Below are 24,158 nucleotides of genomic sequence, written 5' to 3' on the forward strand. Positions count from 1 at the left end.
AAATAATAACATTAAGAGAAAGAACCAATACAAGAAGATCAGATAAGGCAAATTTAAACATGAATAGTTATGATGCCTTAACACATCACTACATGACTATATATTTGTAGATAAGGTAAAGATTTCACCAAAACTGTTGATGTTGCCAAGTCAATTAGTTTAAAAGTTAATATTTAATTTATTTATATTCAAAGTATATATTTTTTGATGAAATAAAATATATATTTTCTTAGTATGATAATATTATTCTATTTTATGATGAATTAGTTTTATGAAGAAAATTTAATTGCAATCCAATGTCAATGACATATACCAACTCAACCCATTATTTTAATTTAATTATATAAGTAACTATTGATATTTCAACATGTGTATAGATGATGAAGCACTATGAACCTAAATGCTTGTGATGTTTCAACAGAAAAATTTTCTGGACTGAAAGCTAACAAGGCATCTAAATACTAAAAACATATGAATACTTCACTTTATAATAATTATTATAATTAATTTTGGACTGATCCAATTGAAGTTATAATAAATTATATAATTAATTTATATTGTTTCCTAAAGTCTTCACTTTATTTTAGTCTTTTGGATTTTATCAAACTTATTACATGTTTTTAAAGTAATTGGAACTAGTTGTACTTTGTGAAAGTATATGAGATAACTTGCTTGTGACGTTAAAGATTGCCTCAATATGAGGTCAATTTACAAAATACAAAATAATACTCCTAGCATTAGTCAATTTTACAATTGTACATTAGTGAAGATTTATCTACAAGACTACAATACTACTTATTCGATTTTATATTGTTATGATGAGCTAGCTAGTTATCAAATTTGTGTAAATTTGTAATAACTGTAATTCATATTGTTATTTTTGTATTGTATTAATGTTAGTTGTTCAAACTAATTCAAATTATCTTTGCGTGTTACTCCGTACTATTTTAAATAGAAATTAACCTCATCATGATATCAAACATTATTGTACGACACATCATTCCTTTTTAGAACAAATCCTTGGCTTGTATATTGATTTTTCATTGAAAAAGACCTTGATTCATTTCTTCAAATGGTCATCTTGTTTTGAGTTTTCATTATTGAATTTTTACATATATAAAATAGTAAGTTCGAGATTATATTAAAAGCTAATTCTTACCAATGCAAATTAGTTTACGTGACCAAACACAAGACCAGTTCAAAAAGAAAGCATAATAGTAATGTAGAGATCAATTTCACATTTAAAATTATTATTGTCTCTATCTATGAAGAAAAATAATATTCTACAAATTGTCCTCATAACAGAAAAAAAAATGACCATAATTTTACTACATTGATACACATCATCAATTTCTCAAATTAATAGGAAAAAAAGGAAAATGACATAAAGGAAAAAAGAAGAAAAATCCATATACCAACCAACAATGATAGATTAAGCACTTTTTCACCTTTTTTTTTCATTCATCCCTTGTCTTTTATTTAACACACAATTTCTTTAATATTTTAAATATTTTTTAATTATAAAAGTAGATTTTGGAGCTTAAACCTCAAGATCCACATGACTATTTGACCACCAATAATTAATTAACACTCAACATTTATTAAAAAAATCAGAAAATTAAAAAATAAAGAAGTTTCCAAAAAAATTCCCTCTTTCTATTAAATTCCATAAATTACCCATCAACATCAAAAACCTACCATATAAATCCAAGGCTAAAATGGTCATTTAACATACTGTCGGTCCTCTAACCATAGTTAATTCTCTTTAACCATGGTTAAATTCTTTCATCACCTTCTTCCTCGAGCGTCGGTGACTCACAGCACTCACTCACTGGCAGAGGAGAGAGAAAATAAATTTAGTCATTTATATAAAACCCCTTCTCACCGAACAGAAAATCCCAAATAAATATAAATTTTAAAAAAAAAAAAATTCTTGAGTTAGAGAGAGAAAAAGAAATGGGAGATTCTAGTGATTCTGTTTCTGTTAATATTGAGCCGATCTCCATTGATAGCAAGGTACATTTTTGTTCATTTGTTTATTATTTCTTGTAATTTTCCCACTTTTTAATTTTGTTATTTAGCTAATTAAGTTGTGTATTTTACAAATTATAATTGTTTTTTGTTAGCATTTATTATGGGGTTTGCTAATTTTAGCTATTTGTTAGTTATACAATAATGTGGAATTGAGAAAATTAATTTAAGCTAATTATTTTTGATGGGGTTTTATTCCAATTCAGAAAACTAATTTTAGCTTATTATATGAAATTGGTATTGGGGGGACCAAAAATTGATGAATATGTTACATATTAAGATAGAAAATTAAATTAATGCTACATTTAGAAAAAAAATGGGTTGATAATCATATAATAAAGATATTTTGTTCTTGTTGTTAAGTGCATTATGTAAGTGTTTTATGTTGTAATTTGTACAGGAATATTATGTTAAAACAGGTTCGGGTCCAGTGTCGGTAGCTGTTTATGGTGATCAAGATAAGCCAGCTCTTGTTACTTACCCAGATTTAGCTTTAAATTGTGAGTTTGTATTATATAATTGATGATTGATTGATAAATTGATTAATTGTTAGTTTGTTTATTTTGTCACTTGTTAGCTATTGTTTATGCATGTTTAAAGGCTTGTGGTAGGTATTGGTGTATGTATTTTTTATGGGTGTCAATTTTTTTTAACTAAGCATGATTATGGGAAAAAAAAAGGATTAAGATGGTTGCGTGGCGTTTAAGACGGGTTTAATCTTTAATTATGAATAGCATGTAAATGTAATGACTATTGCATTTGTATTGGAGTATGATTTTGATTTTGTTTTTTCGCGGATTGGTTTGAGCAGATGCATCGTGTTTTCAAGGATTATTCATGTGTCCTGAGGCATTATCTTTGCTTGTTCACAACTTTTGCATCTACCATATCAGTCCTCCTGGCCATGAGGTTTGTAACTTGGAAGAGTTATTCTTTGTCTTATCAATATACGACGTTTGTTTGACTCTGTGTCACATTAGTACATTACTAGCTTAAATAACACTTATAGCGTGACTGGTAAAGTCGGGCAGGAGTATTTATTTATTCACCATTGAATAATAATAGAAGTTGTTATTACCTGTATTATTAATGATCCTAGCTGGCTTTTTTTTTGGGACAAAGTTAAAGTGTCTTGCTTGTATTGTTTCTAACATGGAACTTTTGTTAAGAACTGTTTCAGTGGGGAGCTGCTGCAATCAGCTATGAATATGAAGCCTCTGAGCCTTCAGTTGATGATTTGGCTGATCAGATAGTTGAGGTTCTTGACTATTTCGGGTAATTTTCATTACGAAAACTTTTCCAAGTTTGAGAGTTTTATGTTAAGCAGAAATGTCGGTTGTTTCACTTACTTTCTTGACACCTGCCACTGGTTTATATCTTGAGCACGTAATAACATGACGTTGGGCCGTAGGCCTTTGGTTGCTGTCTTGATCATTTTAAGACCAGTAGTGACTAGCACAATTGACGAAACTTACGTTGGGGACTATTACATGTTGCAGGCTAGGTGAAGTTATGTGTATGGGAGTGACTGCTGGAGCATACGTTTTAACATTATTTGCTGTAAGTTGTGTCGCTGTATTTTGATGCAATCGTGCCAAAAAAGTTTCAAAATAAGTTGTATTTGTACTTATTGTCATTCCTTTTGCCTTTTTACATGCAGACGAAATATAAGCAGCGTGTTCTTGGTTTGATACTTATCTCTCCTCTATGCAGAGCACCATCGTGGACCGAATGGTTGTACAATAAGGTCCCTTTTTCTGAACTTGTCTACCAATAGTTCAAAGGAAAGAATCTTTGCCTGATAAAGCTCTGTATTTCTTGTAGGTGATGTCAAATCTACTTTACTTCTATGGCATGTGCAGTGTTGTTAAAGAGATGCTGCTCAAACGATACTTTAGCAAGGTATATTTCATGATTGTGCTTGTGATTAGTGTCTAATAACAGTATGTATATATCTAATTAAAACTCCAGTATGGAATGCTTTAATGGTGTACTATAAATCCTGTTGCAGGAACTTCGGGGTAATTCCCTTGTACCAGAATCAGATATAGTTCAGGCTTGTCGAAAAGTGAGTTCTTTAGCCATAATATCCTGATTTGTCAAAATTTCCATCATTTGATATGTAATTTTCTGTCGGTGGTACTATGTGAATGTGGAGTTCTGTTTATTTGCATTGCTGTGGAAGTACTAATATATTATTTACCTTTGGTTCTATCAGTGGCTGGATGATAGAGAAAGTATAAATGTAATGCATTTTTTGGAGGCAATTACCAGGTACTGTCTTTCTCCTTCATCTTCTTGATTTCGACATGTTTCTAAAAAAATCAAGGTTTTCGGATTAAACTCCTCTCCTCATTATGTTGCTCTTTACTTTTTAACTCTCCACTATGGGCGTTGGAAAACATAGAAGCTAATTTTGTATATTTAAACTATTAGCTTTGCATACAAATAAATAGTAAGTTATCACTAGAGTCCCTGCCCGTTTATACTAGTAGGCTACTTTGATTGGAGGTCATTTTTGAAGCGTTGAATTGAAATCCAGTAAACTACCATTTCCTACAAGTCTTTGCATCTCTACCATGACAGTCGTGAGCAAGTTCAAAGTATAACTTTATATTAGTGTCCTATCATCTTGGGACAGGTTAAACTAGGAATGTGACTTATCTGCATTAGGGATGGAGGTAGTAGTCCATGTAGTGTACTACTCATTTTTCATTAATGCTTCAAAGGGACTTTAATACTAAGATTTTTCCTCTAATTATTATGAACCATTACCTTCCACGTCTTTGAAAAATCATTACATGTTTCTGGTGAAGTAATTGGTTAGAATTAAAGTCATTTAGGATCTTGCCGCCCTTTTTATTATCACAACTAAGATGGTACTCTGGGTGTCTTTGTCTTGCCAAATCCTCAAATATACCAGCTGATCTTCCGTGCTCTCACATTTAATAGTTTTCATATCAATTTTTCCTCTTGCTTTTTTCTGCTCAGGAGGACTGATATAAGTGAAGGATTGAAGAAACTACGATGTCGTTCACTAATATTTGTTGGAGAGGACTCATCTTTCCACTCAGAAGCAGTGCACATGGCCACAAAACTAGATAGAAGATTTAGTGCCTTAGTGGAGGTATCCTAATTATTGCCTATGATGTTGATGTTAAACATAGTCTTTTGCTGTAACCTGTTCATTAACCCTTCCTGTTTGAAAATTACAGGTTCAGGCATGCGGGTCTTTGGTGACCGAGGAGCAACCACATGCCATGTTGATCCCTCTAGAATATTTTCTCATGGGTTATGGTTTCTACAGGCAATCACACATGAGTGTAAGCCCAAGAAGCCCATTAAGTCCGTCTTGCATTTCCCCAGAGCTACTTTCACCCGAGAGCATGGGCCTAAAGTTGAAGCCTATCAAGACTCGCATCTCACTCGAGGTATAGCTCAAGGATTAATAGCAAGATAAGTCATTGTAATCGTTATATACGCAGTAAGGAGTGGTGTTAGGCAGTTTTTTGGTCAGAATTGAGTTTGAGGTGGTACAGAAGGGCTGTAGATAAGATAAGATAAGAGGAAAAAATGTATTAAAAAAAAACTATAGGAAACAGGACAGATATTTATAAATTATAATTAGTTTGGAAAGGTTGAGAAAAGATTTGTTAATTTTGTAATCATAGATTTCATAGGGGTTGAGTTGTGTGTAAATCTTTGGAATAATCATTATGCTATGGAAAGAAATAAGAAAAGCAATTCTTTGAGGAAAGAGTAAATATTTCCTCTTTTCCTGATATAAACCTTTTCTCAATGCTCAAAACAGTACACAGCAATGCCATATCATATTTTTGGAGAATTAGTTGAAATGTAATATAGACATGTACATTTGTACATCTATTGATCAAGTCCTCATCAATGTATTCGACTCTTACACTACGTATCGTGGAATGTCGAAAAAAGTTGTTTTCTGTAGTACAGGTTTCTGAGATTTGGTTACTGATTAGTGTGAAAGTAGTACTGAAATATGAGATGTGATCAGTGTAAATATAGTTTGAATCAATCAAGTCGGGTTTAGGTTAATTCATCACTATTCATCATTAATTTTTTAAAGGATTTAGGGTGTGCTTTGATTCTATTTGTATTATGGTCATTATCTTAACTAATTACATCCATAATTAGACCTGATGAAATGCACACTGACTCAACTAAAAGTCTACATATTGCAAGAAATTTCAACTGTAAGTGATCATGACTTAATAATAATTGGACAAAAGTAGTGAGTTCACAGAGCTGTGTATTGGGAAGCTCTATGAGCTAACAAGGACAATTGATTTGTACCTGTGGTCTGAAGTTTGACTTTTTGGTTGGATGTCGGCTAAAATTTCTCATAATCAAATAAAATGGTACCAAAATAAAGGGCAAAAAAGGTTATAAATGTTTTAATTAATACTCGAGGTACGTTCTGACAAAAAATCTAAAGTATCATCGATCAACTTAAGACTCCGTATTATAACTGAACTCAAACTGAATCGAATGACTCAAAATTACAAATGTTATCCGAATCAAGCTGTAACCCAATCCGAACAACTCAATTGCCACCTTAGTTGGACATCAAGCTTACATTTATAGATTTTCTGTAGTCACTGGCAACATCACCATTACTATTTTGAGTCATTATCAAGTGTGTACCTATGACTACATACACTGCCTGCAAAGTCATGGTTTTCATGCTATTACTCAGAAATTGATCAACTTCAACCACAATGATAAGGAGTTTCACACCATAGATTTATACTTAATGAGGGACCGGGACCGACTTCTGAAAGGACTCAGGTGCAGCAACATGATCAGACTTACAGTCAGCAAAAAGATATTCTTCAGCTTTATGAACTTCATCTGCTTTCATGATCATTAATGAACTAATCAAGTTAATCAAGTTCCTCCCAAGCTCTTCGCCGTCCTCCCATTCATGAATCGACGCCTTTATAAGTGCAGGATCGATGCAAATTGCATCCCACAGAGGAAAATGCTTTCTTGGCATCACATAATCTTTTGCTGTTAGCTTTAAACTTGGGCAGTAGTCATTTTTCCCATCTCCAACATAGATGAACCGCTTTTCTAACGAAGAAGCTTGGATTCTTGTAAAGATTTTCCCCTGTTATTATGAACAATATACTTCAGATGTTGGAAGGAAGATGATCAAATGAATATAATTAAGTACAATGTCAGAAACTGCTTCATTTTCGCAAAAATACATCAGATAAACTATACTCATGTATTTATAATTCATGAACTTAATTTTCTTGGCAACCCAAGATCAGAAGGTGCAAGCCTTTTGCTACATAATGTTACAATTTCATAAGTGCACCTTCAGAACAGAATTAATTGTCACGTAACTAGTGATTTGGCAAATTTGAAGCCAGAACTAAGTAATTAGAATCATATGTACCTTGCAAAGATTAGGAGGACAAAGGTTGCACCCATGAGAAGATGACTTAAAGTCATGAAATGGAGAAATTCGAAGTCTGCCATCCTCATCAACGAAAGCTGAATTCGTGTTGATTTCAGAGAAACAATGTAACACTCCATGATGCTTCAAAATTGTCTCTATGAAAAAAGTGTTTGCATCACTTACAATCCTCAAATCACACCTGAAAAACACAAATTCATAAACATGGCATATTGGCATGTAGCTTATTTCACAATGAGTAAGAAACTAAGAATTGAATATAAGATCAAAATCATAAAAATTTCGGTATGGTAGGAAGGGTAGGGTTTTTTAGCACTGAAAATGATATGTTGATGAAATTACTCTCTATCCATACCTTAAGAATAGCCTGTTTCAAAATAGGTTCGTCTTAAAATAATAGGTCACTTTCTAAATTAAGTAAACGTTACTAAATGTTAATAATTGATACCATTAAGTAACAATATCCAAGGAAGATCCTACATTGGGCCCATTGGCAGATTGGCTATGTGTTTCTAGTGCAACGGGTTTTGAGGTGGTAAGATTGTTTTATACAAAACTCGTCCTATACGTTTTTACCTATTTTCATTTTCCAAAACGATTTTAAGGTTAACCATGTTCAAACACGTGAATCTTACTTATCTACTTAAGGAGGGAAGGAGTATAATACCCTGAATCATAAGCCGATTTGATTGCAGATAGGATGTTTGGAGACAATGGAACCTTGATCAAGCATTCTGTAATATCTTGTATTGTTGTTCCTTGTAAATGAAGTTCTTCCATCAATTTATCCTGTAGTTGAAAAAGGGAGCACGTCTCTAGTAATTGCAAAGTAAACTCAATTACTTTATTATTAGTTCATAATTTGATCACTTTAATATATAAACATATAATTCATGTACTATATTGGTTGTGAAGGTCATCCATATCATGTTAGATACTAGTAATACAACAATACAAGTAACATTATATGATACTTTCAATTGACTAGGACAACTATCTCACTTGGAATTTAATATGAACAATGAACATATTAATGTAATCATCTTAAAATTTTCAACGTCTAACATAAAAACATTCTTCAGAAAAATCACAAATTGCCACTTGCCGGTGCTCCCACGTGGTTTGTGGTGGTGTGCCAGTGCCCGGTGCCTGGTGAGGCAGTTTAGAGGGTGGGAAACAAGGACTAGTAGACAATTTAGATGATCTTGGTCCTATATAAAGTTGAAAGTAATGACAAATGATATACGAATATATGATTTTATAGATATAATATGAGCGGAGCAATAAAGATACAACTTATATAATTTACTTTTGCGTTCGCATACACAAAACACACAAGTGACACAAAACATCATAAAACTTAGTCTAAACAAGGGCAAACATAATTAATTGAAGCTAGGTAAATTTTGGTCCGTCCCACCACATCTAGCTACATTAACTAATTCATGCTGACTAACTACGTGCCTACGTGTCTTGTATGATTCTTTCAATCTTTCTATTTGTGTATTAATACTAATGTCACAAAATATTACAATCTAGCCATCAATCTTTAAGATACAAGACAAATTAAAACTCCTAACCATTAGAGCATCTCTTGATTCTTAATTACGGAGAGATTAACAATGACACATTATAATCCGAGTAATAATTAAAGGACGGAATTAAAAATAAAAAAGAAATGGAGAAAACTAACCATAAGAGAGTTGTAAGGCATGGTAGAAAGAAGGGTGTTGAAGAGTTGGGTAAAACCCAAATTGTCAATAACCCAATCATCACTATCGTACTCAATTATCGTCTTATCAAAATCAAATAACAATACTAATTCTTGTTTTTCTGCCATTCTTTTGATTAGGAAGTTGTATAAAGAGAGAAAAAGAAAAAGTGGCAAATATTTAATTTTTGTGTGTTGTAACTTCGAGAAAGATTACAAAGCTCTGAAAATTGAAGTTCAAAATAGACAAGTGTTTAAATAGAGAACTAGATTAGTCCCGTGCGATGCATGGATTTCTTTGAAATATAGAGTATATATATTTTATATATTATTACGTATCAGAAAAATTATTGAGATATAACCATTAGTTGTAAATGCTAATTTTATATAACTAGGGCAGCTAATGCGCGCGCATAGCTAGTCATATCTAGAAGTTCTTTCGGCTTGGTTTTAAAATCACAAATTTAGTTGTTGACATAATTAATGACAAAAAAATATGTAAACAACTATGTTTATGAGTATAAATGTACAAGACAACTAACATTAAAGCATGAGAGCAAATAAGTACATAGTTAAATATTTTAGGGGGGTATTATTGTCCAAACATTATTCATTAAAGAACCTTGTACATATTAGTGAGGATATATATGTAAATACACATTTTAAAGGGTATAATAGGCATTACACTATTTATAAGAGTAATTTTCTACTTTTTATAAGGTAGGGATTAATTTTGAAGAAGAACAAACCGAATATGAAAATTTAAGCACATACATAAAAGTTAGATTTTTAATGTACGAATTAATTAAACAAATAAATAATGATTGTAAACTTGTAATATATACAGGAAAATAGATAAAATGTATACATTAAAGTATTTTGTTTGATGAAGCATAAGGGAAAGATGTATTAGATACCAATAGTTGGTGATAGAAGAAAAATAAATAAATTAAAGATTATAGATAAATTGAGAGGAGGAGAAATTAAATTTGAAATTTGAAATCAAAAAAAATATAATGACGTCAGATTTTTATTTAGGCGGGAAATTTTTTCTTATAAAGCTGCCACGTGGACAATATGATGTCAGCGGTTGTTCCTTTAGTTTATTTATAGATAGATAGATTGAGAGAGAGGCAGAGAAGTGTACTTACTACGTGATCCAAGTCTACCTTTTGCCCTAGGTTACTTACAACTAACTTGAGCGTCATTTTTTGACTTCAGTAGCCTGTTGAAAGTGTATGTGGAATTCAAACTGCTTCTTTAAACATACTCTAATAATATTTGCTGTTTGATATAAACTCAATCTGTCCTTTTCGTGTTAGTTTTAGATTCATGTAACAACTTTAATCCTTTCCTTTCTTAACTTGAGTGGGAAAAGATGCACAGCTGTTAAAGTTGTGCTAGTAATGGATTCCGTGGCTGATACTCTTGTCGAAAAAGTGAAAGCTAGAGTAGTCAAACCCACAGTTGGTCCTCCTGAGGAAAATTGTGATATAACTCCTTGTTGTCACAGAGTCATCTGCAAACTTCATTGAAGGATTAGTCAAGGATGCCAAGAATTAAAAGGGAGGGCAACCTCATTTGGCCCTTGCTATTGGACAACGTTCGACCTGACATGAGGACTGCATGGGATTAGCCTTTCGACCCTGCCTTGCCAGTTATTAGGATAAACAGTATCGAAGAAGGGATCCACCATTGTAATGCCAGCAATTTCAGTCTCCAGGTATGATTAATCTCTCTGGTTTGTCCACTAAGTTCTACGGGGTAATTATGAACTCATGAAATGTTCTGAATTTTTCCTTCTTAGCCACAGACCACAGTGAGTTTAACGTAGGAATAATTTTTCGCAGCGTGACATGGAAATTGCTTCTCTATTCCTCTATTGACATAAATCATGTGATGATTGATGCAGGAATGTGTTTTCACAAAAGACATAAACAAGGCAATTCTGATTAGTGATGCAATGGAGACAGGAACAGTTCAGATCAATTTTGCGCCTGCTCGTGGACCAGATCACTTCCCCTTCCAGGTAAGCTTGTGGCGACTTACTAACGAACCAAAACTGAAGATCAGCTTGCGGGCAATAAGTAGTAACTATGCATATCAATATGGAGTATTAACTTAACAGCTGAGTCATAAACTCATAATATAGAAACTCTTTATTCTTCTGATGCTTATGATTCTTATGTATGCAGGGAATAAAGGACAGTGGAATTGGTTTCCAGGGGATAATCAACAGTATTAATATGATGACGAAATTAAGAGCACTGTAATCAATTTGCCTACACAATGGGCTGATTCGTCGATTTGTGTTAACATTATGTAATGAATAAATCATTTCCCATAGATCTTATCCCTAAGTTATGTTTTAGGCATGTTTTACCTTTATGCAGAGTATATCTTTGAAGGTCGAATATCAAATGATGTAATATTATGTTCTTGGAAGCTACCACTTAGCTGCTTACAGTATGAAAGATAGAACTGTCATTATTTTTCGTTAACAGTTTCTCTTCTTTATTTCAACTATGAACTTTGCCAATCAAAACGGAGGACGAACACAGAGATGGTGTAGCAGCTTACCAGTAGGACCAGTATTGTTGAGATTATGTAATGATTTTTTATTTTTTTAATTTACAAGAGGATGTCAAAATGGGAGTGCAAATATATAGGAAATACTGAAAACAAGATGAAAAAATCCATTCAAGAAATTGTATTTGTGTGTAAAGCTACATGGGAAATACAAAAGCGAAGAAATAATAACTCTGTAATCTCCTAAAGGGATGTTGACTATTGAGTTTACATTAAATCTATTTGTCCTATATCACAGTTCAATCTACATTTTTCCACAACATCGTGAATATGGTTATAAAATTGCAAAACTGAGGGCAAGAAGCTAGGGTTTACAATACCTAATACCTTCAGAAGGCAATCAACAAATAATTAGTACAGCATACAGGACCTACCTACAAAAAATTTACTGTAAAAGACACAATATTGGCGATGAGAGTGCTTCCGACTACTAAAAATTGCCTCTCCCTTCTCTCTGTTCCTCCTTCGGATCATTCTGAACACAAATGAAAGTGCTCCAATAGTTGCCATGGCATATAACACTCTATAAGGAGCCAATGCCAGGCCTGACAAGAATGAAAAATACCCAGCAAGCAGGTAGGCAAAGCTCAATTTTACTTCAAGCCCACGTACACCAGGGATGGGGTAAATGAAGAAATTAAGTTCAGGATTTGAGTCACAAACACCATTAAGGATGAAGCCAAAGCAAAGAACTGAATCTAGAAACCAAGGAAAGCTCTGACCCATTCTTAATCTCTGCAAACAAAAGCAATGCCCAATATTAAGACGTGCCAAGGTAAGGTTTACAAGAGTTCTCACATTAAAGCTTATTTTTTAAAACACCAAAAAAAAATTAAAGCTTATTTTTGAGCAAAGTGTACTAAAATTGATACATGATGAAATCATTGGGAGTAAAGTAGACTTAGACATCACTGGGACTGAGAGGTGAACTTTTCTAAACTTTTACGAAGCCTTAACTTAAACTTATCTGAAGTCTAAAATTTCCTTAGAATTTCCTCAACTAGTGAGGGTATTTTTGCTGAAGTTTTTTTAATCTCAATTGAACTTATCTAAAACTATCTTTTAAATTGTTAACGGAAAACACAGCCATAATCCAAGGATATCTGGTAGGTAAGGGCATATACCCTAAACCTATTCCTTATGTTCAAAGAAAGTTATACAAGATCTGACAGCCTTCCCACTATTTATGACTCATGATTGATAGTGTTCATATCCACTCATACACAGTGCTAAAACATAATCCAATTGGGTATTTTATGTGGTGAACATATAATAAGTATCAACAATTACCAAAAAAATTCAAAGAACAAGTCATTGGCATTCATACCTGTAACCAGGTCACTAGGGAAGGAGCAAACATTAGCATTGCAAGAAAATGCAAAATTAGCATCCCATGTCTGTGATCGAAGATTTCTAACTGTATATTATCATAACTGTAAAGGGGTCCACCAGGAATGTTATGATTCTCTTCTAAAGGCAAACCACGTTTCGACCGACGGCTTTGCTAAGAAGAATACTGTTCTGACCGATCATAGTCTTTATCTTTAGAGTTATGTAATTCCTTTTTTTTTTTGTGTTCCTCTGCGATAGGATGCTGTGAAATAGCTGTCACCAAAAAAAAAAAAAAAAAAAAAATGAAAAATTCACTTTTAGTATATGCATGACAAGCCCAAAGAGGGGGCAGGGGATGAGCCAGAAGAAGCATGCCACAATGCCAAGAAGGTAAGGATAACAATTCAATCATAGTAGGTCAGCCAAGTAACCAACTTCCATCATTCTGTTGAAAAAAAATTCTTCACTGAGAAATAAAATTCAGGTCTACATTTCAAATGATATTAAGCTCATCGACTTGGTATCTCCCAGCATATAGTGTAATCCCCCGTATTTTTAAATATATTATTAATGAAATTATATTTTATTCATAATATTTATTTGTATTTTTTCGGATTTAATTTTAAAAGTTTCAAATTTTTTTTGGGGTTGATAAATGATTTTATTACAAAGAACTTTTTATGAACCTTTCTTCAATAATTTATGTCCAACAAACAAACCAAACCCACTTTCCTTTCTTAATTGGCCCATTAATTTTATGAGGCCCAATCTTAAAACTAACCCTACACCACTCTCTCTCCTATAAATACCCCATACATCCCCAAAATTTCCCCACACAAAAGGTTAGTCTTATTTTCTTTCTCTTTTGTTTTATTAATTTGTGTAATTATAATTATTGATTATGGGTTTTGATTTTATTGTTTGAAATCAATTTAATTAGTATCAAATTGTATTTTGATGATTAAACTTTATAATTTCAGATTTTATAAATGTTATAATTTTCAGATTTTGTAAATTTAATAACCTAGGGTTTTTAATTATTGAAAATCATGATTTTAGGGTTTTTATGAACAATTGATTTAGGGCTTTTATAGTAATGATGTTTTGAAATTTTGGTGATTATACTACTAATTAGTTTCCAGATTATTTTGAACACGTAAATTCGTGTTTTAATGTTTAGATTTCGGTTCGTTAATATTAATCCCGTTTTAATCCCGATCAGGTTCTGAACTCATCCGATTTTGACAAAAAGTAGTGTTTTCCATGTGGAAACGATGTTTTAAGAAAGACTAACTACCTTTGGTAGTGAGCACCACCCTCTCGTGGCCAAATTCTGCCTCTAAATATGATTTTCGGGCAGTTTTTTTCATTTTTAACGAAGTTTTTTTATGCTTAAAATTTTATCCTTGATTTTGATTAATAAAATTAATTATGTTTAAAGTTAATTAAGCATATAAAAATGTGTTTTTTTTATTTTAATAAGTTTTTCATCATATTATATTGTTGGAAATTACTTGGGATAGTAATATTAATTGTCGGTTGTTTTCTAGGAAGTGATTATTCCCTAGGAGAATTTTAAGTGATTAAAAGTGGCTCAAAGGATTGTTTGTACGAGGTACGTACATGTCTACTTTGTTATAAGTAGTATCATGTTTAGGTACCAAAAAGGAAAGAACTTAGTTTCATGATTAGAGAACACTTGGATGGAAATTGTTTGGTTATATATTTAATTAATTCATGTATTTACGTTTATGAGGCATGTTTTGGTGAATTAATTATGCTTGTATGGAATTATGGATGCAAGTATGTTGAATTATATTGGATAAAATGTTTGTATGGAATGTTGATACAAGCATAATTTTATTGGATTGGTTTGTTAACCACATTTGGATTATTAAAGGATTGGAATTGAATGGTTTAAGTGGAATGAATTTATTAATTATTCCACAAGGTTATTATTATTTGTTTATTACTCAATCATAACTTGTTAGTATGTTGAGTAAAGGTGGATTAAGCCGAAATGGCTAGGTGAGTTGACTATGTTCAACAATTTTGGATAATTTGGAAGTTTTATAGAATTAAAGGTTAATTTGTGATGTGATCACCATTGTCCTAAATAAGATTAAAAATGATTTGATGTATGATTGTTATGTATGGTCTTCTTGATTGAGTTGGCTATTAATTAAAATTGTAATCACGTAAAGTGAAACATGGATGAGCAATAAAACTCTGGAAAGCGTGCACTTCTAGAGTATTGACAATTATGGGTTGGGGTACACGGTGGTAGCCCGTGGCTTTTCGAGGCTTGTTTGATCAACATGTCCTCTTCTCTTTTGGTATTTACATTTTATTTTATAATGAAAGTTAGATGAGATCCTAGACTAACTTTGTGAGAATGGAGTCGCGCCCATTCTTGCATCGCGCTAAACTTTTATTTCAAATGGTCATTTGGAACCAAAATGATTTGGTGGATTGGACAACCTGGTCTATTGCTTACTCCAAATTAAATTAATTAAATTAAATATAGAGAGTCAAGTGTTTGGAATTGGTTAGTAAGTATGTTGAGTCAATTGAATTGTTTAAGTGTAGAGTCTTGATTAATGAATTCGAGTTGTATGTTTATTTACTTCAATTGGTTGAGCGTGCCAGGTTTTGTGCGTTGTAGCTTGTATATACTCAGCTTTGCTGATTGCGTGCTTTTGTGTGTTTTCTTTTGGTCATGGCCTTCGCCTTTCAATGACCCTGTGATGATCCAATTATTACACTTGTATTATTGGGGAGCAGTATGCACAGGTTAGCTTGATGATGTGAAGTTCAGGGATTTGACAAACGCATTGTCAAGGGATTGGTGTGATTAAGAGTATTCGATTCTTGTGTTGAACTTATTTATGCTTTGCTATTTCATTTATGTTTTGGACTTTGATTATTGGTATGGTTTTAAATAAGGGCCTTATATGGTTCCAATTTGTAAGCTTTGACTTATTGATTTTCTAAAACTATGTTATTTTAAAGACTTAAGTTTGTTTTTTCCGCTGCGATACTTTGATAAAGCCTTAACGTTTTAACACGTGGCGGTAGCACGTCAATGGTTCTCCACTATTTTATTTAAATTAACTGGTTTGGAAAAGGGAGAATTATTGGGGTGTTACAAATAGACCATTAAATTAACAATAAATGTAGTTTTTATTAATTCAATGATTAGATTTTGTTTCAAGATGTCCTGACCCTGATAAATTTAGTTAGACACTGGCATTTAAAAAAGAGGGAGATCTTTCCCAAAATGACTTGATATTCAACTTGCAAGGATTACCTGCACTATGGCAGCATAAAGAATGGGATATCAGCAGTATTGATAAGCCCAATGCTGGATGAACAAAGCACACTAAAATGGTTGCTACCAAAGCCATCAAGAGTACTGGATAATATCTAATAAGCCTCACCACCTGTCCACAGCAAATTAGGCAAGACAAACATTTTCTATTAGTAGATGAGAAAGTAAATAAAAGGCAAGAAGATTTTTAGGTTGTATTTAAGATTATATGCCAAAAGGAGAGCAACTGGTATGTGTCAAAGTCACTACCTTAAATGAAATGATCCTGGAAACAAGGTTGAAAAACTTTTGGAGATAGACCAAACAAAAGTTGTCTTTCCATACTTGCCACCTGCCACATAATGAGCAAGAAGACTATAATCATGACAAAATAGTGATACTTTAGTAGTAATAATGAATTAATGATAGTAGTAGTATACAGATCGAAGATAAATTAACATTACATCAGTAGTATAAAGAGGTAGGATGACAGGCAGTTACAAAAGGAAAAAAAACCACGCAAGATTTCAGCCTTTTTAATTTTATTGAAATACAAAATTAGCACTCAAGTATATTCCAGTAATGTATAAGTTTGTACAGAGCCCATATTTTTTTAATTTTCTACTGTCTTCACATATAATCAGGACTGCTTTAAGATTTCAATATCTTTCTCTTTCTTACAAAGACATTGGTATGCTGAGCTTCGATTTTCTGCATTTGAGCATTCAGTATTTGTCTAACTAATGTACATATACAAAATTATGAAAGACTGCAAAGCTTGAAAAGAAAATTATAACACTATACTTCAATATTTTTTTTTACTTGCAACACTTTGACCTATACACTATTCATATACTCCAATTTGACTAGCTTTGATGATTTATATAGGAAAAATATAGTCATGTGAGATATTGCTAGATTCACCTGATTATTAAACTTTATTACATTTACATATTGTGGTAATGAAAGATGTTAGTGATTAAAATAATGCATTGGAAAGCGTGATATAAAAAGTGTTGCAGGTAGAAACAAAAACAGAGGAAGTACTGTTTGTCAAGCCCTATGGTTCAGTAAATCACAGTCTCTGACAAATTTATACTTTCATTTAGAGAATAACTAATTTAATTATGTATCAGAAACCTTTCACAAAATCACAAATCAGGAAACATTTTACTCTGCGGAGACGTATTGTAAATTCTAGAAATTCTCAATCCTCATGCATGAACTTGCACAGAACAAGTGCACAGAGAGTGTAAAGAGGCATTCAAGCAAAATTGGCATCAGTTCCAATCAATCACAGCCTGCACAACTGCCATAGTGCCATTGCATGTTCGGAGACATGGAAAGTACTAGTCAGGCACAAAAAATAGCAAGCCAGCAATATATTTTATAATTGGGAAGTAGGGACTATCCAAAGCAAGGCCAAAGCAGAATGCAGTTGTGGCATATAAACAAGTTGTTATTTATCCAAAAACAAGTGTATGAAGGAGGAAAATTGAGTAAACTGACCTTTTTCCTGAAGTATACATGAGCAACGGCACTGACATGGAAAACCAACTGTGAGACTAAAATCAGAATAATGATGAGGCCATTCGCAAACATGTAACAGGCAAGTGATACAACAAGGAAGCTTGAGACTGATGGAATGGGATGAAACTGAAGGACAGAGAGCACCAGAGGGGTCAACAGAGGCACTACAGTCACTAGGAGAAATGGGGTAAATAGCTTCATATTACTCCCAATAGGCAAATCATGCTCCCAGGCATGTGCTTGCCTCATAAGAGCAAAGAAGACTACGGCAATAGCAAGACCAACTATCTGCAACAGCAACCGCATATCATATGAATTTGGGAAATCAACAAATCCAATACTGAATAGGCATCTTTGTTATGCTTTGAATTAAACATGCAGCTTTGATACATTATTAAAAAGCAAAGCTCAGCAAATCTTAAAATGTAGCCACATAGGCACATCTGCCTATAAGAACAAGTTTGACAATTAATTTTTTAAAAACTGGAGTTGCACTATAATCAGGCATTCATCATTTAGATTGTATCAAAGAAATTGGGGGATCTCACAGCAGGCCACAGAAGACAGTGAATGATGTCAACTGAGAATAGGTGATATGGCATATGCTATAATATTACTCTAGATTATGGAACCAAACAGCTGATAAGGTTCAGTGAACCAATATCCCATACAGGCTTAATTCACAGATCACAATTATGTTTAGCGAGCAGTAAGGAAACCATGTTCAATTACAAAAGTCACATATATTACATATCGGTGATTTGACCTAGTCAAAAAAAAAAAGCTATTAACTCCACATTTAATATCTGCGTTGAAACCTTTGCTATAAGTTACCCTCTAATGATTTAATATATGTGACTTTTGTAATTGTGGTTTCCTACTAGAATAGTAGAATAGAATTACTTAAGAAACCTTTGCTATAAGTTACCCTCTAATGATTTTGTGAATTAGTGATAGAATAGATAATCAAAAGTTGCAACATAGATAGTCTGTGACCAATAAGAGAAGTTGGGGGAGTTGGATTGTTGATCTTTAGATAAGATAGATTTTCAAACCAATCAACAAATTGCAATTTTCTGATAATGTTCACCATGGAGCCAAGGTATGAGTAAGTTTCCAGTTGTAAACACAAATTTTATCAGCAAATCCTTGCTGCCACACCAGACTTTGATACAAGAACCAAATTTCTAACAATAGAACATTTATTAAAATTTCTTTACAAAAATCAGATCTAGAGTTAAATGAACATGCTCTTTTGGTGAGTGACACATAGCAAAACTTGAGGCAAACAATATTGATACTTAGATCATAGAGCACAGCTCATCACCTTAGAGCAGTATAGAAGCAGAAATCTGCTTGCAGCAGCAGTGATAAAAACAGAAAAGCTAGCTTTGTAAGCACAGTGAGGATCGACCAGAACCAATGGAAGTTAATGTAATAAATGAGTAGTCATGTACTCCATACTGAATAAATACTAAGGGGCCATTAGGTTGGGGTTAATCATCAAAGGGAAAGGGTATCGTTCCCTTTGTTATTGTTTGCTTGTCTGTTTTTGTCATTCCCTTTCCCAATTTTTATTTTTGAGTTTACCCATTTTTATTCCAAATTGATTCCCCACCCCCCTACCCTTTTGCATTCCCTTTCCCTACCCACCACTTCACCACAACCTTCTAACCTACCTCCACCACCCAGCCGCCCACCACTACCTCTCCCTATCCCACCACAGCCTCTCCCCTTCCCACCGCCGCCTCTCCCCTGCCCCCCAACGCCCCTCCCCGGCCCACCGACACCACTGATAAACCCCCTTCCTCTTCCCGAAATTATTCCCCCACCATACAACCACCCCATAGCCAAGCCACCCCACCTCTTGTCGCCCCTCCCCCTCGCCGCCCCTCCTCTCCATCCCCCAAAAATTAATTCATGAAAAAAACCCTAAAAACCCCTCCACCCCCACGAAAAACAGTCAGCCACCCCTCCTCCCACCCTCGAAACCCTCGCCCGAGGGTTTCGAGGATGAGGAAAGGGGTGGCCGACTATTTTCCGTGGAGGTGGAGGGGTTTTTAGGGTTTTTTCATTGGTGGGGGATGGTTTTTCAGGAAAGAAGATGGGTTTTTGGGGAGAGAGGGGGCGGTAAGGGGCCAGAGAGGGGCAGCGATGGGTGGGAGAGGGGTGGCGAAGGTGGTGGTGGGGTGGGGTGGCTGGAAAAGTGAAAAAAGGGAAGGTGTTGTGTTTGTAGTGGTGGTGGTGGGGTGGTGGTGTAGTGTTTAGAATGGTGGTTGGATTCTCTTTGTTTTTTTGTAAACATACAACATAGCAATTGGAATGGTTTTTCATTCCATTCTCTTTCATTCCCATTGTTCATTCCATTCCATTTACCCTGCGTGAACCAAACGGCCCCTAAGAGTAGATACTATGAATATACCGATGATAAGTCAATAACTAGTTAAGAAAGAATGAAGTACCAGTAACAGGACAGTAGTTTTGTCTGATCCCTGGGCTGAATTCCAGAGTGCTGGTGCAGAGTCTACGATGACTGTTTCAGAATTCAGATTTGGGTATACATGAAGACCAGATGTCCTATCCCAAGCAAAGGCCACAGCTGGAAAGCATCGCATCTTACAAAGCCAACCCCCTAATGACATAGCAATAAGCAATAATAAATAAATTAAAAAACTAAAACAAATTGATGCAAAGCAATTAAATAATCATGTGAAAGAGAGTGAAACACAATGTCAAAAGGCCAGATGAATAGATACTGAAATAATTAACTTCACGGAAAAGATATGTTGAATTTGTTTTTACTGTTACAAGGCTCTTGCAATGATAGCTACAAATATCACTATATCACCTTTAAAATATATTCTCCTTCCATCCACAAATAATTATTTCTATTATAATGTAATTTATACTTACAATGTGATAACTAGACAGGTAGTATAATACTGGAAAGTTTACACCCTTGATAAATTGTCAATTAAAGGCACTTGGGTATAAAAAGAGGAACTAGGAATACTCAGCACTATACAAACCCAAGATATACACGAACTTTTATAATTAATTGCAACCTTAAAAGAACTAATAGCAATGATGTCGAATTGAGCGTCCACTCTGTTAAGTCTTAAAGAAGCTGAATCTTACCACAATTAAATTCTAGCTAATTAAAAAGAAATAATAATAAAAAAGATAATGAAGCAAAACACATATAGATAATTAGATCTGCAGGAAAGGCTCATTAATTCTTAGAATGCTTAGCATTTCATAGCAGAAAAAACGTGTCTTTATTACATGGATAGTGAAAGCAGATTCAGCAAAGAACAAGAGAAACTTCAGCATAATTGTAAAAGTCAACTTATTTCATCCCAATCACAATGCGTCTTTGACTCTTCTCAGCTTTAAAAAGAGAATACAGTGATCATCAAGTTGTCTTACTAGAGTATATGAAATTCAAGCCAAGAAGCCAGGAAGTAGGAACCCTCTAAGTTACTATCTATATCATCTTATCATCATGGAATCCAAACTAAGGTTTAGGAAAGAAAAACAGAGGCTATGCTTAAACATTTTTAGCAAATCTCCAATAGTGGGTACCAGGAAACAAAAGGAATCTATAATGTATCAAGATTCCAGATTAAGATTAGCTAATTAAAATCTAATAATATCATATGAAATTCTACTACACACAAGCAAATAGAAACTGAGCACTTAGGGCTGTTTTCAACATCATCATCTTCTTGAGCTGAAAATCCAGAATTTTTTATTCCACAACCACTTGTTTTTAGAGAAATCGTGACAGGTAACAGGCCTAAACTGATGGTTAAAGAAAGATTAAGAGCTATAGGATGATCCTCCTTGAACAATATCTCCTGCACAGTCAGTAATTTAGCATATTAAAATTAATAATGAATGTAGATTCATGACAAATGCAAAATTAGAGAAAGCTTACATTACGCAAAATGGCAGACAAAAGTAATGAGAACCGAGAAAATTCCTTAACTCCCTCCCCTGGGTTAAAGAATTGTCCAACAGCCATTGAAGCTGCCGGTGGAGGTCTACAGATACCGTCTACATACAGAAGTTTGAGCAGATCAGTTGTAAAGTTGACATGATTGGGTAATACAGAATAAGATTTGTCTAGTGAGGTCTAAGACAATACCGGCCGAGGAGCAACTGAAATTGTTATGAATCTAAATCCCTGCATAGCTTCAGGCCTCAACCAAAATACAGCAGATGGAGGAGGCTATTCTGTTTGACTCCCTGGTTCAATCTGATAGTAATGGCCATTAAAAAATCCAGAGATGTCAGTATGTTTAAATTACAATGACGAATCGACAAGGGAACTATATCTTTTATATACATGCTAATTTGAATTATATAAGGATGATTTGCCTCCACATACTTCAATAAAAATCACAATGATTACTGAAAGTAAGAAATCTCAGCATAAAACAATTTAATGATTGAAGTCAATCGTTGACCATAAAAATATACTACCTCCAATTCTGAATGTTCTTTATTATGTTAATGTATGCACACAAATTAAAGCAATCAAAGAAAAGGTATTGACATAGTAAAAAGGTATGTGGGTGTAAGAAAAAGGTGGATTAAGTTAAATGAGTTAAGGTGAAAATATTGTGGAGTAAGAGAGATAACATGGTAATAGGGGTTTGTCAAAAAAGGCATTAGTAAAATTGTCAAGAACTTTTTAAATCTGACGAAAACGGAAAGAGTTAAGGACTTGCAGTATATTAACAAGATAACTTTGAGGATAAAACAGGGAAGTATCAGATTAGTACCTGCCTTGGTGCTGGTCCTGATGGAATTTGTGCCGTTGTTGATGTTACCTCCACTATTCTTTTGCCAAGAGGCAAGTCAGATGAAGAGTTTCCCTTTTCTAGCCAGAGATGAACTCTGATCCCATAACATGGGGAAAGATTTGTAACCAATAAAAAATGGTTTTTCCCATTTGAACCCTACAGACATGAATAAACTATTACAACTGATACAGAGCATTCAAGATACCAAAGAATGAATGCAAGCAGCCAGTACGCATAACTCAAACCATTGCAATTGTTTGCAGCTATGGACTTTCAAATCAATGTACCATAATTATAAACTCCTAAGATTCAATTTATAGCCATGATTCCATGAACAGATTTTTAGACACCCTAAAGATAAAAAGAAAATTTTGATAGCAATCCTTTGATTCCTTTCCATGTTTCAGACAAATGATCACCACATAGATGGCACTATGAAAATAGAGTTAGGGTCTGTTTGTTTCAACTCATCTTCTCTTATTCCTCAAATTAAGTTTAGACAAAATTAGTTCAAACACAGTGAAACGTAAATTTTAAGTTTTGATATTATGTATTTAGACAAAAGAAGTTAGACAGAACAGAGCCTTGAAATGGATGTATAAAGTAGTGTGAGAGAAGAAATAGATAACTAATGGCCTCCCTTCTAAAAGAAAAAGGGGAAGAGAAGATAATCAAAAATCATTTATTGTTTGAAAATTTTAATTTAGATGATCCCCCTATATCCCACTTTTCTACATATTTACTTCTATTGACATGTGATTTTTTTTTTTTTTTTTTTTTTTTTTTGAATAGATTGACATGTGAATTTTGCATAAAAACCCAGACTAACCAGCTTCTGAATATCCAACCAAAGTCTCTTTCCATCCATTGCTAAAACAGTGACTGTGGGTGTCTGAATATAAAGATTCTTTTCAAGATTGTCCATATCCCATAAAACATTTTTAGGACAAGAACCTGCGATATGAATTTTGGGCAAAGGTTAGCTCTTTAAAAAGATACCATGAGCAATGTACTTAAAAATGACTTATCTTAAGTGTATATCATTTCTTCCAGTAGTCAGAGAGATAAGCCCCTTTAGTTCAACTATATGAGACTGAAAGCTCATATATATTTTCCAAACTATCATTGAGCTTGCCTTTACATAGATGACATGGTAAAATATTAAAATTCTACCATACTAGCCTAACGTTATTGGGGGAAAAAAGCACAAATAGTTTTCTCCAACTAGAGACTCTCCACGCCATCATTTTACATAGTGTATAACCATTTTGGAAAATTCACAAAGTTGTTTCCCACTTAACCTTTTCCCCTTTGCTCACTCCATCTCCCACTCCTCTAGTCCTCTCTAATGGTTATTGTCTTAGTTTTAGAAAACTGACATAGGCT

At 33.6% G+C, this 24,158-nt stretch overlaps 3 protein-coding genes and 1 long non-coding RNA gene across 4 annotated transcripts; 2 read left to right on the forward strand and 2 right to left on the reverse strand.

The window, feature by feature from the left end:
- Positions 1 to 1,858: 1,858 nt before the first annotated feature.
- LOC145594552 (protein NDL1-like) lies at positions 1,859 to 5,801 on the forward strand. The gene is made up of 11 exons (XM_081650868.1): positions 1,859 to 2,016; positions 2,432 to 2,531; positions 2,843 to 2,940; positions 3,212 to 3,306; positions 3,531 to 3,591; positions 3,692 to 3,778; positions 3,856 to 3,933; positions 4,043 to 4,099; positions 4,250 to 4,305; positions 5,023 to 5,158; positions 5,247 to 5,801. The coding sequence occupies exons 1-11, from the start codon at positions 1,957 to 1,959 to the stop codon at positions 5,466 to 5,468; spliced, it is 1,050 nt and encodes a 349-aa protein (XP_081506994.1). The 5' UTR covers positions 1,859 to 1,956; the 3' UTR covers positions 5,469 to 5,801.
- An 853-nt stretch (positions 5,802 to 6,654) lies between these two features.
- On the reverse strand, positions 6,655 to 9,336 carry LOC145595334 (inorganic pyrophosphatase 2-like). The gene is made up of 4 exons (XM_081651725.1): positions 9,183 to 9,336; positions 8,157 to 8,278; positions 7,469 to 7,670; positions 6,655 to 7,174 (listed from the first exon to the last, which is right to left on the reverse strand). Exons 1-4 carry the CDS (start codon positions 9,327 to 9,329, stop codon positions 6,815 to 6,817), a joined length of 831 nt encoding a protein of 276 aa, XP_081507851.1. The 5' UTR covers positions 9,330 to 9,336; the 3' UTR covers positions 6,655 to 6,814.
- Positions 9,337 to 10,814: 1,478 nt separating this feature from the next.
- LOC145596167 (uncharacterized) lies at positions 10,815 to 11,649 on the forward strand. Its single transcript, XR_014103075.1, has 3 exons — positions 10,815 to 10,923; positions 11,113 to 11,229; positions 11,396 to 11,649. It is a non-coding gene; the product is annotated as an uncharacterized LOC145596167 (long non-coding RNA).
- A 227-nt stretch (positions 11,650 to 11,876) lies between these two features.
- LOC145595092 (uncharacterized) lies at positions 11,877 to 20,972 on the reverse strand. The gene is made up of 6 exons (XM_081651451.1): positions 20,424 to 20,972; positions 17,941 to 18,249; positions 16,702 to 16,783; positions 16,432 to 16,564; positions 13,117 to 13,394; positions 11,877 to 12,524 (listed from the first exon to the last, which is right to left on the reverse strand). Exons 1-3 carry the CDS (start codon positions 20,601 to 20,603, stop codon positions 16,703 to 16,705), a joined length of 570 nt encoding a protein of 189 aa, XP_081507577.1. The 5' UTR covers positions 20,604 to 20,972; the 3' UTR covers positions 11,877 to 12,524; positions 13,117 to 13,394; positions 16,432 to 16,564; position 16,702.
- Between the last annotated feature and the right edge of the window lie 3,186 nt (positions 20,973 to 24,158).

This window comes from Chenopodium album, chromosome 19 (genome assembly GCF_948465745.1).
Source record: "Chenopodium album chromosome 19, dcCheAlbu1.1, whole genome shotgun sequence".
NCBI lineage: Eukaryota > Viridiplantae > Streptophyta > Magnoliopsida > Caryophyllales > Amaranthaceae > Chenopodium > Chenopodium album.